Here is a 15,347-nt window from a genome sequence, read left to right as displayed (position 1 = left end):
TGTGATTCTGGACTTGGACATGCGAACTTCTTTTTCGTCGAGGCGACTGCGGAGTTGTAATTCGGTGCTCTGTTGTTTTGTTTCGGGGCCGTACTCGTAGATCCAACTTTCATCTTCGGTAATGACATTTTCCAAAAACGTAGGATTTTCTTTAGTGCGTTCCAGAAAGATCTTTCGAAACGGCCGCACGGTTTTGTATTTGCTCTTTCGTCAAAACTTTCAGTACGAGCTTGGTGCAAATCTTCCTTATACCAAGATCCTCGATGATGAATTTGTGAACAACCATTTTATCGATTCCTAGCGTATCCACGATAAAACGAACACTTAAAAATCGGTCCGGGTTCAGCAAATCTCGCATACATTGTTTGTTGTCTCCGGTTCTTGAGGTTGACGGGTGACCTGCATGGTGTTCGTCTTTCACGCTCTTCCGGTCTTCTTTGAACATTTGTGCCATCTAAAAACTTGAGCTTGTGATAAACTTTCACTGCCGTACGCTTGCCGAATCATTCTCAGTGTTGATGCACCAGATATTCCAAGGCGAATATAAAATTTGATTGCGTAACTCTGTTCAATGCTTTGCTGCATTTTGCTCTTGCACACACTTCATTGCAGACGTCCACACCGCGCGTGATCATGCCTCAACGGAAGCCAGCAGGCAACTGTCGCTTAGAGCGCTTTCAAGGTCAAACCCGAACTACCGACTCTGACGTATAGTCGCGTCAGGACAAAAATATTCTCATTACTTGAAATACAGACCCCGTCTGAAGCATTGAGAGAATCATACAGTTAGAATACAGACACAGTTTGTCCAAAATCAGCCTGCTTCTCGATAAAATCAACTCTTAATACCGTAAAACGTACTGTTGTATAATTCGATGCAGGATTGTTTTGGGTGAATAAAATTATTATGGCTATAAATACAGCGTTTTGTGAGCAAATTTTGAGGTACCATAAACTACTTAAATTTTTTCCCGGGTAACTTGAGATACTTTAGCCGCTAGCACCGAGTAAAGATGATTATCTGGTTATCCAAATAAAAATGCCATATACAGTAAAACCTGTAAACTTGGCCACCTCTCTAAGTTGGCTACCTGCTTATCTTGGCTTGGTTCGTCTTGAACCTGCATTTTCCCATAAGACATAGGTTGCTTATTACTCTGTAAGTTGGCCACCTGTCTATCTTGGAAGTTGGCCGCATTGAAGCAATGTTTACCCAATGACGATAATGATAAATTGGGAGCTGCGTATCTTGGCCACGCAGAATACCGTTTTGTTATTTTTCTTAATTCTTTCGTATTCCCGAGACAAATGTTTTGTATTTATGTCCGAGGACAAAGAAACATGGATTACCACGATTTGTTCTTGGAAGTCAATGGCCAGAACACTACCCTGATAAAGGGGTGGTGAAGGAAGATGTGAATAAGAATAATCACGTACAGGAATTCAGGAAACGTATTTGTTTACTCTGTCTCTTTTGGTAAAACCCTTAGCTATAACGGCCCCTTTCATCAGTGGGGAGCTTTAGTAATTCAAGGTGAAAACTAACCATCTTAATTGTCAACTTGGAACCTGACAACTTGTCGAAATGTAGCGGAGGTTTTAAGATATGATTTTCTCAAAACATCTTTTGCTCCGAGGGAAATGTTTGTAGCTCATTAACAAGCGGTAGAGGATACTTTGCAAGAACTACAAAATTAAAATGTGCCAAAAAGAATAAAAGGAATATGTCTAGAATAAACCACCATAATATACGTATTTTTCTATTACCGTATATTGTTATGATTACTCTCAGTGGCGTATTTAAGGGAGCTCTCGGGCTTAAGACCCCGAAATATAATTCAGGCTACTATTTAAAGTAAATCAAATATCTTACAGAATTTTCACATTTCCAGGAATAAAGGTAGCAAAGCCACCCGAAACGAAATAGTAAATACGCCACTGATTACTCTGTATATATATTTTTTATTACTTATACAACTAGCAAATTAGTCCGGAATTCCCATAATAACGGCCATGACGTTTTAGTTTCAGTTAAAAAAAAAGAAATAAGAAATAAACCTTTTAAATAACCCAAGTGGTTGAATCGGATACCACTTAATCGGATCGTTATCCGGCGCCTCCACCATGTAAAGATTTCTCGGGTAGAGCAATAAATGTACTCGGGATTTGGACTTTTCCCTTCACCTTTTATTATAAAAAGTTTATGTACACAAATAATAAGAAATTCCACTAATATTAGGTAAGATTAGATGGGAGCCCGGTGACCAAGCGTCGTGAGAGGGGTGTAGATTAGATATCTCTCTCTCGGTGACCGTGCGTCGTGAGGAAGAGGAAAGGAACCCGGTGACCAAGCGTCGTGGGTATAAGGATAGGTACCTCTCGGTGACCAAGCGTCGTGAGAGGGGTTTAGGTATTGTGATCAATCCGGGAAGATTGATGTTGGTCGAAGTGTGCAGGTCCTTTTTATTCTGTCTTGTCGGCTTCCATCGTCGATTCTCGTCCTTCCGACTGTTGGCGATGGTGATCGACTCCTCTTCGGGAACGTCGTCTGTTTGTTTGTGTTTATTATCAACACATGTAGTTCACACGTGGTTATTGCCTGGTACGGCAACGTGGGGATCCTTACAATATATAATAATGTGGAAACCCTGAACGAACATTCGCATTCGTCATGCCTTAAATCAGAATTGAAGTTTTCGCTAGTTAGAGCTTTATTTTAGCATTATTTTTTTTAAAAAAAAAGCAAGAACAGAGAAGTAATAAAATTACCTACATATTTTTTATTACTTATACAACTAGCAAATTAGTCCGGAATTCCCATAATAACGGCCATGACGTTTTAGTTTCAGTTAAAAAAAAAAAAAGAAAGAAAAGAAATAAACCTCTTAAATAACCCAAGTGGTTGAATCGGATACCACTTAATTGCTGCCAAAGAAAATATTCGGTCATAAGTTGTGTGCCAAAATTTGGCTGAACTTTCTATTACAAATTTCATTCAGTGTTATAATCTATATACTAAAATGGCAAGAAATGTGACCAATTCTTTACGACAATGAGAGCTCTGAAATTACAAGTTCTAGAAACGTTTGTTTCCACTGGCCTGTTTCAAATTCTGTGTAGACCTGCAGATTTTCATTCAAATTTTCAAAGATCGTTCCGTTATTGTTCTACTCAATATTTTAAGGACCGTTTTGAGCCCATAATATTAATATTGTAGCTAGAGAGAAGATAAGGTTAATATCTTTGTTAGACAACCAGTAGAAGAATTTCGTACAGCGGGTTGACGGATATTGCAGGCGTTTTTCTTAAATCTGAATGGCAAAATCTACTGCATGATGTCAAGGTCTCAAGAGTCGCAATGAGGCGTAGGCCTACTTGGACGGATATGCATTTATTTATTAGGGGAAAAATCCACTTTATATCGTCACTTCTACAAATTTGCTACAAACTCGCTCCAACATCTATATATGAACCCTTTTAAGGTCCTATGGTACAATTTATACCATACGGGTGTTTTCTGGAATTTTGCGTTAGGCCCATAACTCTCCTATGTGAGCCTTTTCGTCCGTTTTTTTTTTTTTTCCCAAGTCTAGGCGCATTGTAGAACACGTTACGTATGGTTTCACGCCTTTCTGTGTCGAAACATAGAAGGTGGTGACGTCATAACTTTCAAAAAATATATTTTTTCTTTTGTTAGGCCTATTTTCATTATTTTTTGGTGGGCTTACTTTTGCACCTAGAAGATTGAAATTTTACACAACATTCATTCCACCGAGTAGTATTTATCAGATTTTTTTTTTCAAATCTGCGTTAAAACAAGGGATACAGAAGGGGAAAAAGTTTAAAAACAGAAATATTTTAACCAAAAAATCCCTTTCTTTGCGAGTTTCCCGCCTCAGATACATGATGGAGACACGTGAATGGTACCGTTCGAAAGGCAGTTCTATTCTGAAGAGATTGATGGGCGAACCATTATCCTAGAATGGTTATGGATTTCTCATGTGATTTTTGCAGCTATTAGGTTTATTATAAAGCATACTCTGGTTCAGAGTGTAAATTTTATAATGTTCATTTATGTTAGTTGTGGGGAAATATTTACTCCGTTGTTCGAATGTATAGTGATTTGTTCCTTGGCTATATTTCATAGAAGCATATCACGATGATTTATTTGTTTGCATCTCAAAAGTTTAATTTCTGATAATTTAGTGATTTCTAAATTTTCTACGTATTGTGTTTATTTCATTGTTAGTTATTTTATAGTTTTTATTTAGAAGAATTTTATAATAGAATTTGATCTTAGAGGATGCGTGTAATTTTCGCTTTGTGTCAATGTCATTACCTATCATAATTAGTTTGAAGTTTTTTTGTATGACATTAATTTAACTTCAATCTTTTGTTCTTTTCAGTATTGTTCATGGAGGACTATTGGAAGCATTGAGGACTTCTTGTATCGCGTGGCATCGACAGGAAAGCTTTCCATGAGATGTTAAATTACTCAGTTATGATGCATGTACCATACTATTCAACAAACGAAGACGAGATGCATGGAAGACAATATTGTTCTGATGTTGCTATGATAGAAATGTCGTGTATCAACCAGAATCTTGATAGTGAGCAGTTGGTAACAGCAGCATCAGTTAGTAGTGGTGAGTCAGTTAATGACAAGTTAACAACTTATAGCAGTGTTAAAGAGGACAAAAGACCCAAGAATAGTGCTGCTACAATAGAGTCTGCCAGTGATGATTCTCTCAGGGAGAAAAGTGCCAAAGACGAAGAAATTGGAACACATTCTTTACGTTACTTAGCTTGTCGTCGCGCTGCGAGCAAAGAGTTAGAGTACTTTCAGAAATACCCTCTGTTGCGAACACCGTCGCCGTTCACTGTATCACGGAGCTCAAACTCATCTTCGAGACAAACCCACCGAAAGCATCACAAAAAGAAGAAGGTTCCGTCTCGTCGGATTCGACAGCCTTGCGTTTTATTGGAAAGGCTTGAAGATGTTGTGAAGAAGTCCAATGCTGTGGTGCCTTACAGTGACGGTAGCTATCAAATACGTGCATCTTCTCCGCCATGTCTTGTACCCCTTGATATCAGAAATTGCCGTGTAGGTGATATTGAAAATTATTCTGTGCTTCAAGGCTATAGAGATTTTCACGAGGATAGTGTTGCAGAAATTCAAAATGGTAGTAGTAGACGATCTCCGTATTACGGTAATTATTTACGTGAAAATAATCATCAAGAAAATGAACCGCCTTCAGATAGTATATTTAAAAATAATTACGTGTGCCAGTCGCCTAATGAAACTTCGAAATCAACAGACGTTAAAGAATGTAGTGAGAGTGAGAGTGATAAAGGAACTGTAAATTTTGAAGGTAGTAGAATAGTAGGTAGAGAGAGCGTTTATTTGGATGTGTGCGAATCAGATGATGAAGGAAATACCAAAGAAATGGATAATATTCAAGATAACTATTTATGCTCAAATATGGGTGAAGTCACTCATGTAAAACAGGAATTAGATATTTCTGATCAAAGTGATGAAGCATTATCTGTCCACATTAATTTAGAAGATTTAATTGATATAGGTGAAGAAGGACTTATCGAAACGGTGTGTCAGTGTGGCAGTGAATCCGGAAAAGATTCCAAAACCTGTGGAGGTCAAGTTTCTATTTTTAATAGTTTCAAAGACAAAAGTATAGAATATTTACGTAGAAGTCCGCTCATTTCTAGTGCACTTCTGGAAAGTGAACACGAATATGATAGTTCGCATTCTAATAAAACAGACAGTGAATCACGGCTAGGTCTTAACGAGAGCAGTAGTAATCATTCTTCATACAAATCAAAACGTAGATCTTCGGAACCGTTAATTACAACTCCTTTGTCTACGATAATACGAAGTCATGAGGAGGAAGACCTTAGTGTAAAGAAGAACAATACAAAACATTCGGCAGTGAAAAGACGAAAACGAAGAAAGTCAGATTCTCATACGTACCTTAAAGAACCGCTGAAAAAGGACGTTAATTCGAAAAAATTATTTTGTTTAAAACGAATAGCAATCAAAGAAAAATCAGTGATGAAAGTAAGCAAAAGAAGAAGATCGGAACCTTCGGTACTTAGGCCATTATCAGAGAATCATTCTATTAACCGAAAAGACGAGAAACATAGCAAAAATAGTAAAAGAAGAAAATCTGTAGAAGTGTATTCGTCTAGTTCTGGCCCTAAATCACCAGAAAAGAGTAATGTTCCGTTATATTTAAGATTACAGTCCAGAGACAAGTCATCTGAGAGTAACTTAAGAAATGAATCTAAAACAACATACGATAATAAACTTATGATTAGGAATGAGAATAAAACCTGGAAAATTGTAACAAAAAAATCGAATATGTCTAAAACGGAACGCGATAGACGTCACTTGGATAATGTGAAACGCATTTCTAAAGACACTTCATTCAAACATCATAAACCTCATGAATTACATAAAAATTCTTCAAAACTGGGTACATCAAGTTCTAAAGTGAAAGTTGGTCTCGAGACAGAACATTTGAAGAACAAAGAGTCAACGTTGCGGGTAGCTGATCATGGTGAGAATGAAAAACGCGCTGTAGCAAATACAAATAGCGATATACGTGAGGACAAAACTTCTACTGAAGAAATTCATAAAAGACAGTCTGATGATTTTAATGAAGATAGATATTGTAGTAATTCTTCTTCTGACAACCCTATGGAACTTGATACTTCAGAAGAGAATAAAACAAATACTATTGCAGACAGTTTAGAAAGCAATGATGATGACGAAAGAAAAAGTGGTAATTCTGTAGAGTCAAAATCAGTTCGTGAAGTCGAACAATTTAGAGATTTGAATGAAAGCATAGAACTAACTACGGTTGAAGATATATTAGCAACAAGGGATGCTGATGCAACTAATGAGATCGGCAAAGTAGAGAGAAGAGCTTCCATCTCAGAAAGTGTAGTGGGCATTGATTCCACAAGTCCCAAAGGAGTTATAGTCCATGTAGGAGACACTCAAAACACAGTTATTAGCAACAACCAAGTGGATAGTAATGTAATAATAGCAGTGAAACAGAAAAGTGATGATGATGAGACTGTGGTGGTCAATGTTTGTAAAGAGCATATTAATGTAAATGTGATTAAAAGTTCATCTACAGAAAACTATTTTCTTACGATCGAAAATACTTCCACAAGCCACAATTCAGTTACTGAATCTGAAACAATGGATAGCCCACCACTAACGAAAGATGAAACAGACTCGCAAAAGATGTTATTACCATCAGATAGTAGATTGAAAGAACCAGAGGATGAAGACAGTTCGTTGGGTCTGATTGTATTGCTGCAGAATTCAGTCCTTGATGGCACTGCAACACCAGAAGGAGGAACAATATCACCGGGTTCATGCATCGAGTTAACTGAAGTAGCTGAGGATAAAACTGAAGCGGAAATTCAAGAAACGGCCTTAGATGTCGGTGTGGATCACGAAGAAACAGTAATTGAAGATGAAACTACCAGCAAAGTGGCAAATAAAGGCAGAGGCATTGAATTCAATGCAGTCAATGATGTGAAGCCCGTTGTAGCCTCCAAACCAAAACAAAAGCCAGGCAATCGAGCAAGTCTGGTGAACCGAAGACGTAGGAAGAAGAAAATTTATTGGAATATACAGCACGCTAAGAAATCGAGAGCAAGCAAAGCACGTGAGAGAAGAAAAGATGATGAATTGACAACTAAAGTAGTGAGCCACACAGAGTCAGCAGTGGAAGAGAAAACTTCTGATGATGTTAAAAGGAAGAAGTACGAGTATGAAGGGATTAGTGCTGCTGAAGGTATCAGTAGTGCAAAAACAGATGGTAAAAGGGATGAAGAAAATCAGAATACTAATAATAATGAATCTTATGAACCTTTAAAATCAGAAGAGAAAACTCCGAGAAAGAAAAGAGGTCCTAAGTTGTCGGCCACACTTCATATTCCAAAGAAATTGAAACAACAGAAAGAAAATCCTACTTCTGTGGACAAAGACATCGAAGATACAGATGACTTGTATCCATTAGAACCTATTGATAGTTCCTATAAAAAATATACATCTAGCGACGATGCTTGTAGGAGCCGCTCGGATGTGTTTACCAGCGAAAGCACAGAAAGTTTGAATAACGAAGAAGTACGTTCTGAAGAAACAGTAGAAAAGAGAATAGCAAGCATCTTAGCACACTATAAGTCATGTAACGAAAAGGATTCAGCTAAAGCGAGCAGTAAGTCTCTGCATGCTGATAAACTACAAAGTCGCAAGAGAAAACGTGAGAAACAGAGAAATGACACTCAGAGGAAATCTCGAAGAAATCTGAAAGAACACGATAAGAAGTTAGGTGATCGATTTGATAGTACGAAAACTTTTGGAGATTTGAAACGAGAAAAAGCAAGAAAGAATAATGATTCAGTACAATCTGAGAAAAATAAGGAAGTTAATCGTGAATTTCAACATGAATCTAGCACTAAAGTAGAGCATGCAGATTTGAGTCGAGAAAACTTTGAAAATTCAAAAATACAAAGTATACAAGAACTCGAAGACACTAACACCGTACTCAATGACAATAAAGTATATGAAGATGATAATGATCTTAAGACCACTGCTCAGGAAGTCAATGGTGCCTCTGTTGGTAACACATGCGATGATACCAAAGTGTATAATAATGGTGTTCAAGTTGAAACTGAAACTTCTCTTGGTAAAGCATGTGAAGACAGTGAAATAGATAAATCTTATAAAACGAATGTAAGTGAAACATCGGTTGACGAAATACCCGAAGTTGCTGAAGTAGATAAGTGTGATGTTGGCAATATAAGTGAAGTTCAAATTGATGAATCAAAAGATGAAACAAATAATGCTGATGCTCAGGATGTAGATAAATGGTCTGTTGAGAATACACACAAAGAAACTGAAATAAGTAGTGCTAATGCTCAGGATGCTAGTGAAGATTCTTTTGATAAATCGTGTGAAAACACTAAAATAAGCAACTCAGATGTAAGTGAAAAACTTAATAAAATGTGTGAAGATATCGCATTAGATAAACCTGGTGTACCACATATAAATGGTATAAGTGATAAAATGTGTAAAGAGGTGACCGTAAATGATGGAGATAAAATTGTAGTTGAAAGAGTAAATGAGGAGTCTGTATCAAGAGATTCAAATACTGTTGAGGAAGTGGGCACTGAGAAAGTTCTGGAGAATAATATTGTTGATAAAAATCATGAAGAACAAACAGAAGTCTTAGATGCTAACTCCCTTGATGCTGTTCATAACAGTCAAGAAGCTGTATCTGATACGCGTACACAATCGCAAAAAACATTAGAAGACGAATGTAGAACTCTAGAGGAGAGTAACGAATCCAATAAAGATCAAATAATTGACAAAGTTGTTGAGAAGGAACTAGAGAGTAACTTGGTCACTAAGGAAACGCACAAATATTCCTCAACCCAAAACTTGGAAAATAATCTGAGCAATGAGTTATCAGATAAATCAGATGGTAATAAAATGAGTGAACGTGAAGAAACAGAAGAGACAAAGGAAGATTCTGATACTGGTAAGAGGAGTAACAAAGAGGAAACAAAGAATAAAGAAAGCAGAAAGGAAGCAGACAACAATTTTGATGATCAGGTTGATAGTGATGGTAAGGTTGATACCGAAAACGGATCAAACTGTGTTAATCATACTAGTAGTAAGTCTGAAGAAACTGAAGAAAAGGACTCGAAGAATAATATTGAGCTGAACAAAGATGGTAATTCTCAAACTGTTGTTGTCGAGCAAGAAGGTACAGAAACTGAGCAAGCTCAGCATGATGATAGCGAAACGTTGACAATCGATTTGGATAATGACACAGATGATCGTAGTTCATTGAGTCCTTGTGAACTGCAGATTGATCTTGATGCGTGTGAAGGTAATAATTCCGAACATTCAGAGTCTACTGACACAGAAGTAGATCGCGATGGTGCATCTCCACTGACTGTTGAGCCATCTGTTGAGAGAACAGATACGAACAACAAACCAGAGGAAGATGTCCAAGATAAGCCTGAACGCAAACGGAGGAGGAATCGCAGAGCCAGTGAAGAGAAGATTCAAGGTGTTGAGAAACGGAGGAAGAAATCAGGTATTTCCTGAAATATGCATGTTAATGTTTTGTTAATTTTAATATGTAATGTATTTGTTAGATGTAGATAATTAGCACTAATTGAAAGCTGTGATTACAGCTTAATGACAAAAAGTTATATGTGTTTTCTTAAACGTTAAATAGACAATAGATCTGGAGTAAAACTATAAAATTCTACGTGTTACATTAAAAGACGTGAGCACCTGAGTGATTTTTATCGAGTATAGACTGAAATAGCATGACGTCTCGTTGCCATAGTGATTGTAGTTTTATTTTCTAAACAAGATGGCCTAAGAACCTAAATACGAAGCGAAAACAGTGATGTCTTAGAGTTAAAAAAAAAAAAAAACACTTGTATATGTTTAAAAAAAAATCCAATGATTGAAACTATAAAAACAGAAAAAGCAAGCAATAGTATGTTAAAATTTGTCAACCGTTGAAAGTTAAATGTTTCTTCTGTTAGCGCAGATTTTGTGATTTATACATTTGGAGGTTACGTTAAGTGTTAAGATATATTTAGCTTATTTATTATCAGATATTAAATTTAAATAATTCTGGAAAACTTTTGTTTAGTACCATCAGTGTTATACATTACATTCCAAACGTGTAAGTCTACAGAAATAGTGTTTAAAACCTATGCTGAGCCACTCATCATCTGGATGTTTTCTTGTTGTACTATCAGTGTATATTTTTAAGGTAAGTAGGAAATATGAGGAAAGATCCGATGCATGCTAATCGATCAGAAATTGGTCCAGATTGAAAATTCTCAGAACTCATATGGTCACAAGCTTCGTGTCCTTTTTTTGATTGTTTGTTTGCTTATTTTGAAACCCTTGTAACTGTGCACTTATATTTTAAAGGATGGGCGTAAAATATCTAAATACGCCAATATAATTAACATTATTTTCAAAGTAGGCAATTATTTTTCCTTGTAGACAAATTGTATATTTGTTCTATTTTCATTGTGCCATCATCTCATCAGTCTGTACCTTAGAGATTTTACATTGCGTATAGTTGCTTTTGTTCATTGTGCATTACGTAGTAATGGCGCTGGCATTACGCAATTTCTATCTTATCAGATTACCTAGAGATGTGGCTGCTGTAGAAAAAGATTCCTTATGTGTTACTTCGTTAATTACTAGATTTCACTCGTAAATTTTCTTAATATTGGTCCCGTATTCTTAATCTGTATCTTTTTCTATCAACTTTATTTTGTCCTCAAAATATTCTGAAATTATTATTAACTGTATGTTCTTGTTAACAGTATACTTCATAGTATTCGTATCGCTTCGTGCATTTGTTTAAAATAAAAAAAAATGGCGATCACCATGGTAACGAAGAGGAAATGACATCACTATTTCAGTCTATTGTATGGTAAGCACATCGCTATTATTTCTGGCTTTTGAGGCCAAACTTCAATACTTCGTAATTCAGGTAGCTTCCTAGTTGCCCCGTGTTTTACGTCTTATGCAACATGGCGATTGTACTCTCCGAATGAATCTCCGTACTTATGAACTTAACGTGCCCTCCGAACCACAACCAGAACTTGAATCCGGCGCAGTTGGCGTGGGTACAGATCATCATACAAGATCAACTTTTACAGAATAGGCCGTTTTCCACCACGCTTTCAGATCCACGTCATTGGTCTCGGCTACACAGTTTTTGAGTAAACTACTGAAAATCTAGATTTAGGGGACTTAGCTAATTAAAAAATAGATTTAGGTGTTTTCTTTCGAGAAAGGGCCTTCTGGTTGCAATGATGTGAACAGACTTTGGGGAAGATGGCTGGAATTCAGCTCAAACAGTAGAAGGGGCCGTATAGATTCTATATTCCAAAAGCAAATTGTCCTAAAATAGATGGAACATAGTTAAAAAAAAAAAAAAGAAAAAAAAAGCACGAAACGTCAACATTAATGTCAGTGGAAAATCAATGAGAAACAATTCCTTCATTACTCTCAAAAACCAAAGAGGGAGATGGCTGAAATTCAGGGTAAATATAAAACAGACTATATAGATTCAACATTCAAAAAAGAAATTGTCCTGAAATGAATAGAACATAGTATAAAACTCACGAAACATGAACATTAAAATCAATGAAAAAAAATGAATTCGTCCACATATCTCAAACCATAGCCACATTCGTCCATATAGCCATTATAATAAGGAGATGGCTAGTTGAAAACTTATTGTAAAGACATAACGAAGAGCTTAAAAACGATGTATAGCACGTAAAGTAAATATGGATAGAACATTTTCAAAAGTCAAGTTGTTTGAGTAAAATCAATGATAATGATAAAGTATATGCATCATCTTCGAATTACCCAGGTCCCTCCATGCGGAGGTTAAGTGTTTGAAATATCTCCAGTCTGGATTTGGAATCTCCAGACTCGATTTCGCACACAACGTGACTTTCCACCTGATCATGTGACACATTCTGGTCCTTATGATGAACCGGAGAGGCCCTTATGTTTTGAAGCTTTGAAAGTATACTCTAAAGAAAAAAAAAATTAAGCATGGTTACTTACTACACATCATGTTCGCGATGCCAGTTGACTGGGAATTCGACAGTGAAGCTTATATTATTGTTAACAGAATTTAAAATCAGTTATATAAATAATACATCAGATAAAAGTGCAACCACAGAGGGTGCAACTCAAAACAGTTCCGTACGCACGCATGCGTATCCACTGTTTTCTCTGCCTGCCGTTAGAAAGCGCTAGTAGCAAAGATGGCGATTAGTGAGCAGAAAGTTTTTTGTGTTGTACATTTTGCAACGACTGAATCTGTAGTTATAGTGCAACCGTCTGTGTGAAGAATTTTAAGGAAACGCATACAACTACGTACTTATCGTTTGCAGTTGCTACAAACTTTAAAGACTACGCTTTACGTGCCAACTTTGCAAATGAAATGTTGCTGCATGACAATGAAGATTTTCTGGATCGTATAGTCTTCAGTGATGAATGGACGTTTCACCTAAGTGGTGATGTGAACACTCATAATGTTCGCATCTGGAGGTCAGCAAATCCCCACGAGATATAGTTCCAACGAGGCTCCCTTAAATTGAATGTATTTTGTGCTATATCTCGGCAGAAAGATTATGAGCCTTTCTCGTCTATCGACCCCTTGTGTGCCGTGTGACGAATGGTGCTCACATTGAACACTTGTAGCAAAAACTGTTAGAGTGTTTGTTTCATTTAATGTATTATTTATACGTTAAATGTAATAAATACTACAGTCTTAAAATTCCGATATTCATTTTGGAACACCCTATATAATTGAAATGAAGTTGTTCGCACCGTATAGTTTTTGATCAAAAGTGGATTTCAGTTAGAAATTTCTAAGTAAACTAACCAATTAGAGAATAATAGCCTGTATCAATGGAACTGCGAATTTTATATGACAGTTTGCCTGATCTCTTTTACAAATTGAGTGAATTTTGTTTAAAAAAATCTTTTATACTATTCTGAACTTAAAATTGAAATATCAAATGTCCACTTTACTTTTGATTTTAACTGTCCATGTTGTATAGCCTTAACGTTGATTTCTCTCACACATAAACATGTATGTGTGCTTCCTCATAAATACAATAAGAGAGAAATTTCAAATTATTAGAGAAATCACAGGTTGTATCTTTAAGTATGATTGAAGTTACGAGGAATACATTGTTCGCATTATTTTCGTGTTTGCGGTTTAGTTAAACTTATATAGTTTTCGTCGCTGCATGCAAACTGCTAAAAATCACAACTTAATACACGTTCCTATCCCATGTATAAATTTAGTTTATTGGGTTGTGGTATAGATCCAGTTTCGTGATAAGACATACAAAATGTCCAGAACATAAAGGCGGTGGCCATAACAACAAAACTGTAAACATCAAACATAAAAGGAAAGGGGAAAATTTGTGTAGGATAATTATCATGTGTCCTCGTCTAACCGGGCATATTGTATTTTTTCATGTAGGTAAAAAACATGGAGACAATGTGACATTCATTTTTTCTTCTGAATTTGTATGGAAACTACACGCACTGATTTGTGTGTTATAATGTCCAAATCATGAACAGTTATTGGAGTTTTACTTTACTGTGGTTTGTTGCTGTAAAGATAATGGAAATATATCAATGTTTTCGAATGAATTTTGAGGCTGTCGTTTACGAGAAAGGTTATTGAATTGTGAAGAGATTCCTGCTTTGCAATCGGGAAGTTCCGGGTTGGAATCAGATGTTCGATGTCAAGTTCCTCCAGCACCCCTCAATTCCATATGGCGATTGCCGAAATAATTTAAATGTGTAAAGCCTGGCCGAATTTCTTGTAATTCCCCCCCCCCCCCCAATCCCGTTGTGGTTGCTTTTTGTGTTCATAGGCTAGGTGGTATCAGGAAGTTTGTTAAAATAAAATAAACGAATAATTAAATTCTTGGTTTATTTAAGGACTGCATTAGTAGTCATCTAAGTTCTTTTTACTATTTTTTTTTACACAATACTTACGAATGTTTACTTGTCAGGACATTTGTTTAATGCCAAACTTAACTAATCCTAAGTATGATATAGGCGCATTGTTTGGTGTAACTTTCTGCAGTTGTTGGTTGAACTGTATTTTTTTTTTTTTTTAAATAATTATATAGCATATATTTTTGGTTCCATTTGAAATTTGCTCGTCTGTGGATATAACTTGTGCATCATTGGGACCAATCCGGTCAGTCTTATTTCAAGAGCAGCTTAAAATATTTTTAATGTCTCAACTGCTACAGGGTGTCCAACATACAATGCAACCAGGAGTTTGGGATAGTAGAACTTTTGACCAGAAGCGGTACACAAATAATGGTTATACCAAAATTAAGCCTAGTTCATGCATATAATTTTAAACTAGGAAGCAACGATTGAAGTACCCTAGAAACCACACAGTGTTGCCAAATGTAACCGAAGGTATATATATATATATATATATATATATATATATATATATATATTGTAACTGCTGGTTCTTAATAAATATTTTCCCGGTGTGAAGGCACCATTTAATTATATAACACCACTGGTTCTTAATAAATATTTCTTGAGCCACAATATTAATTAACAGGACATTGAAACGTAAATATTGTTTATTTATACCTTCGTTTAAATATACCTATTACAAACTATTAACTTCCTAAAACATCAATTCTTCAGATAACCCTGCCATCAATTACTCAACAATCTTACTTAT

The 15,347-nt window shown here is 36.1% G+C and overlaps 1 protein-coding gene across 8 annotated transcripts in view; it reads left to right on the top strand.

The window, feature by feature from the left end:
• LOC145694723 (uncharacterized) overlaps nt 1-15,347 on the top strand; it is a 629,124-nt gene that overhangs the window by 491,054 nt on the left and 122,723 nt on the right. For all 8 annotated transcript variants that reach the window (XM_081771270.1, XM_081771268.1, XM_081771269.1 and 5 more), the window contains one exon: nt 4,407-10,145. In XM_081771270.1, coding sequence (XP_081627396.1) covers nt 4,484-10,145 — 5,662 coding nt within the window. In that variant the 5' untranslated portion in view covers nt 4,407-4,483. The remainder of the gene's footprint in view (nt 1-4,406; nt 10,146-15,347) is intronic.

Source organism: Thermobia domestica, chromosome 9 (genome assembly GCF_964235325.1).
Source record: "Thermobia domestica chromosome 9, izTheDome1.hap1.1, whole genome shotgun sequence".
NCBI lineage: Eukaryota > Metazoa > Arthropoda > Insecta > Zygentoma > Lepismatidae > Thermobia > Thermobia domestica.
The sequence above is the reverse complement of the archived record's forward strand: the minus strand, read 5'-3'. Positions and strand labels throughout refer to the sequence as shown.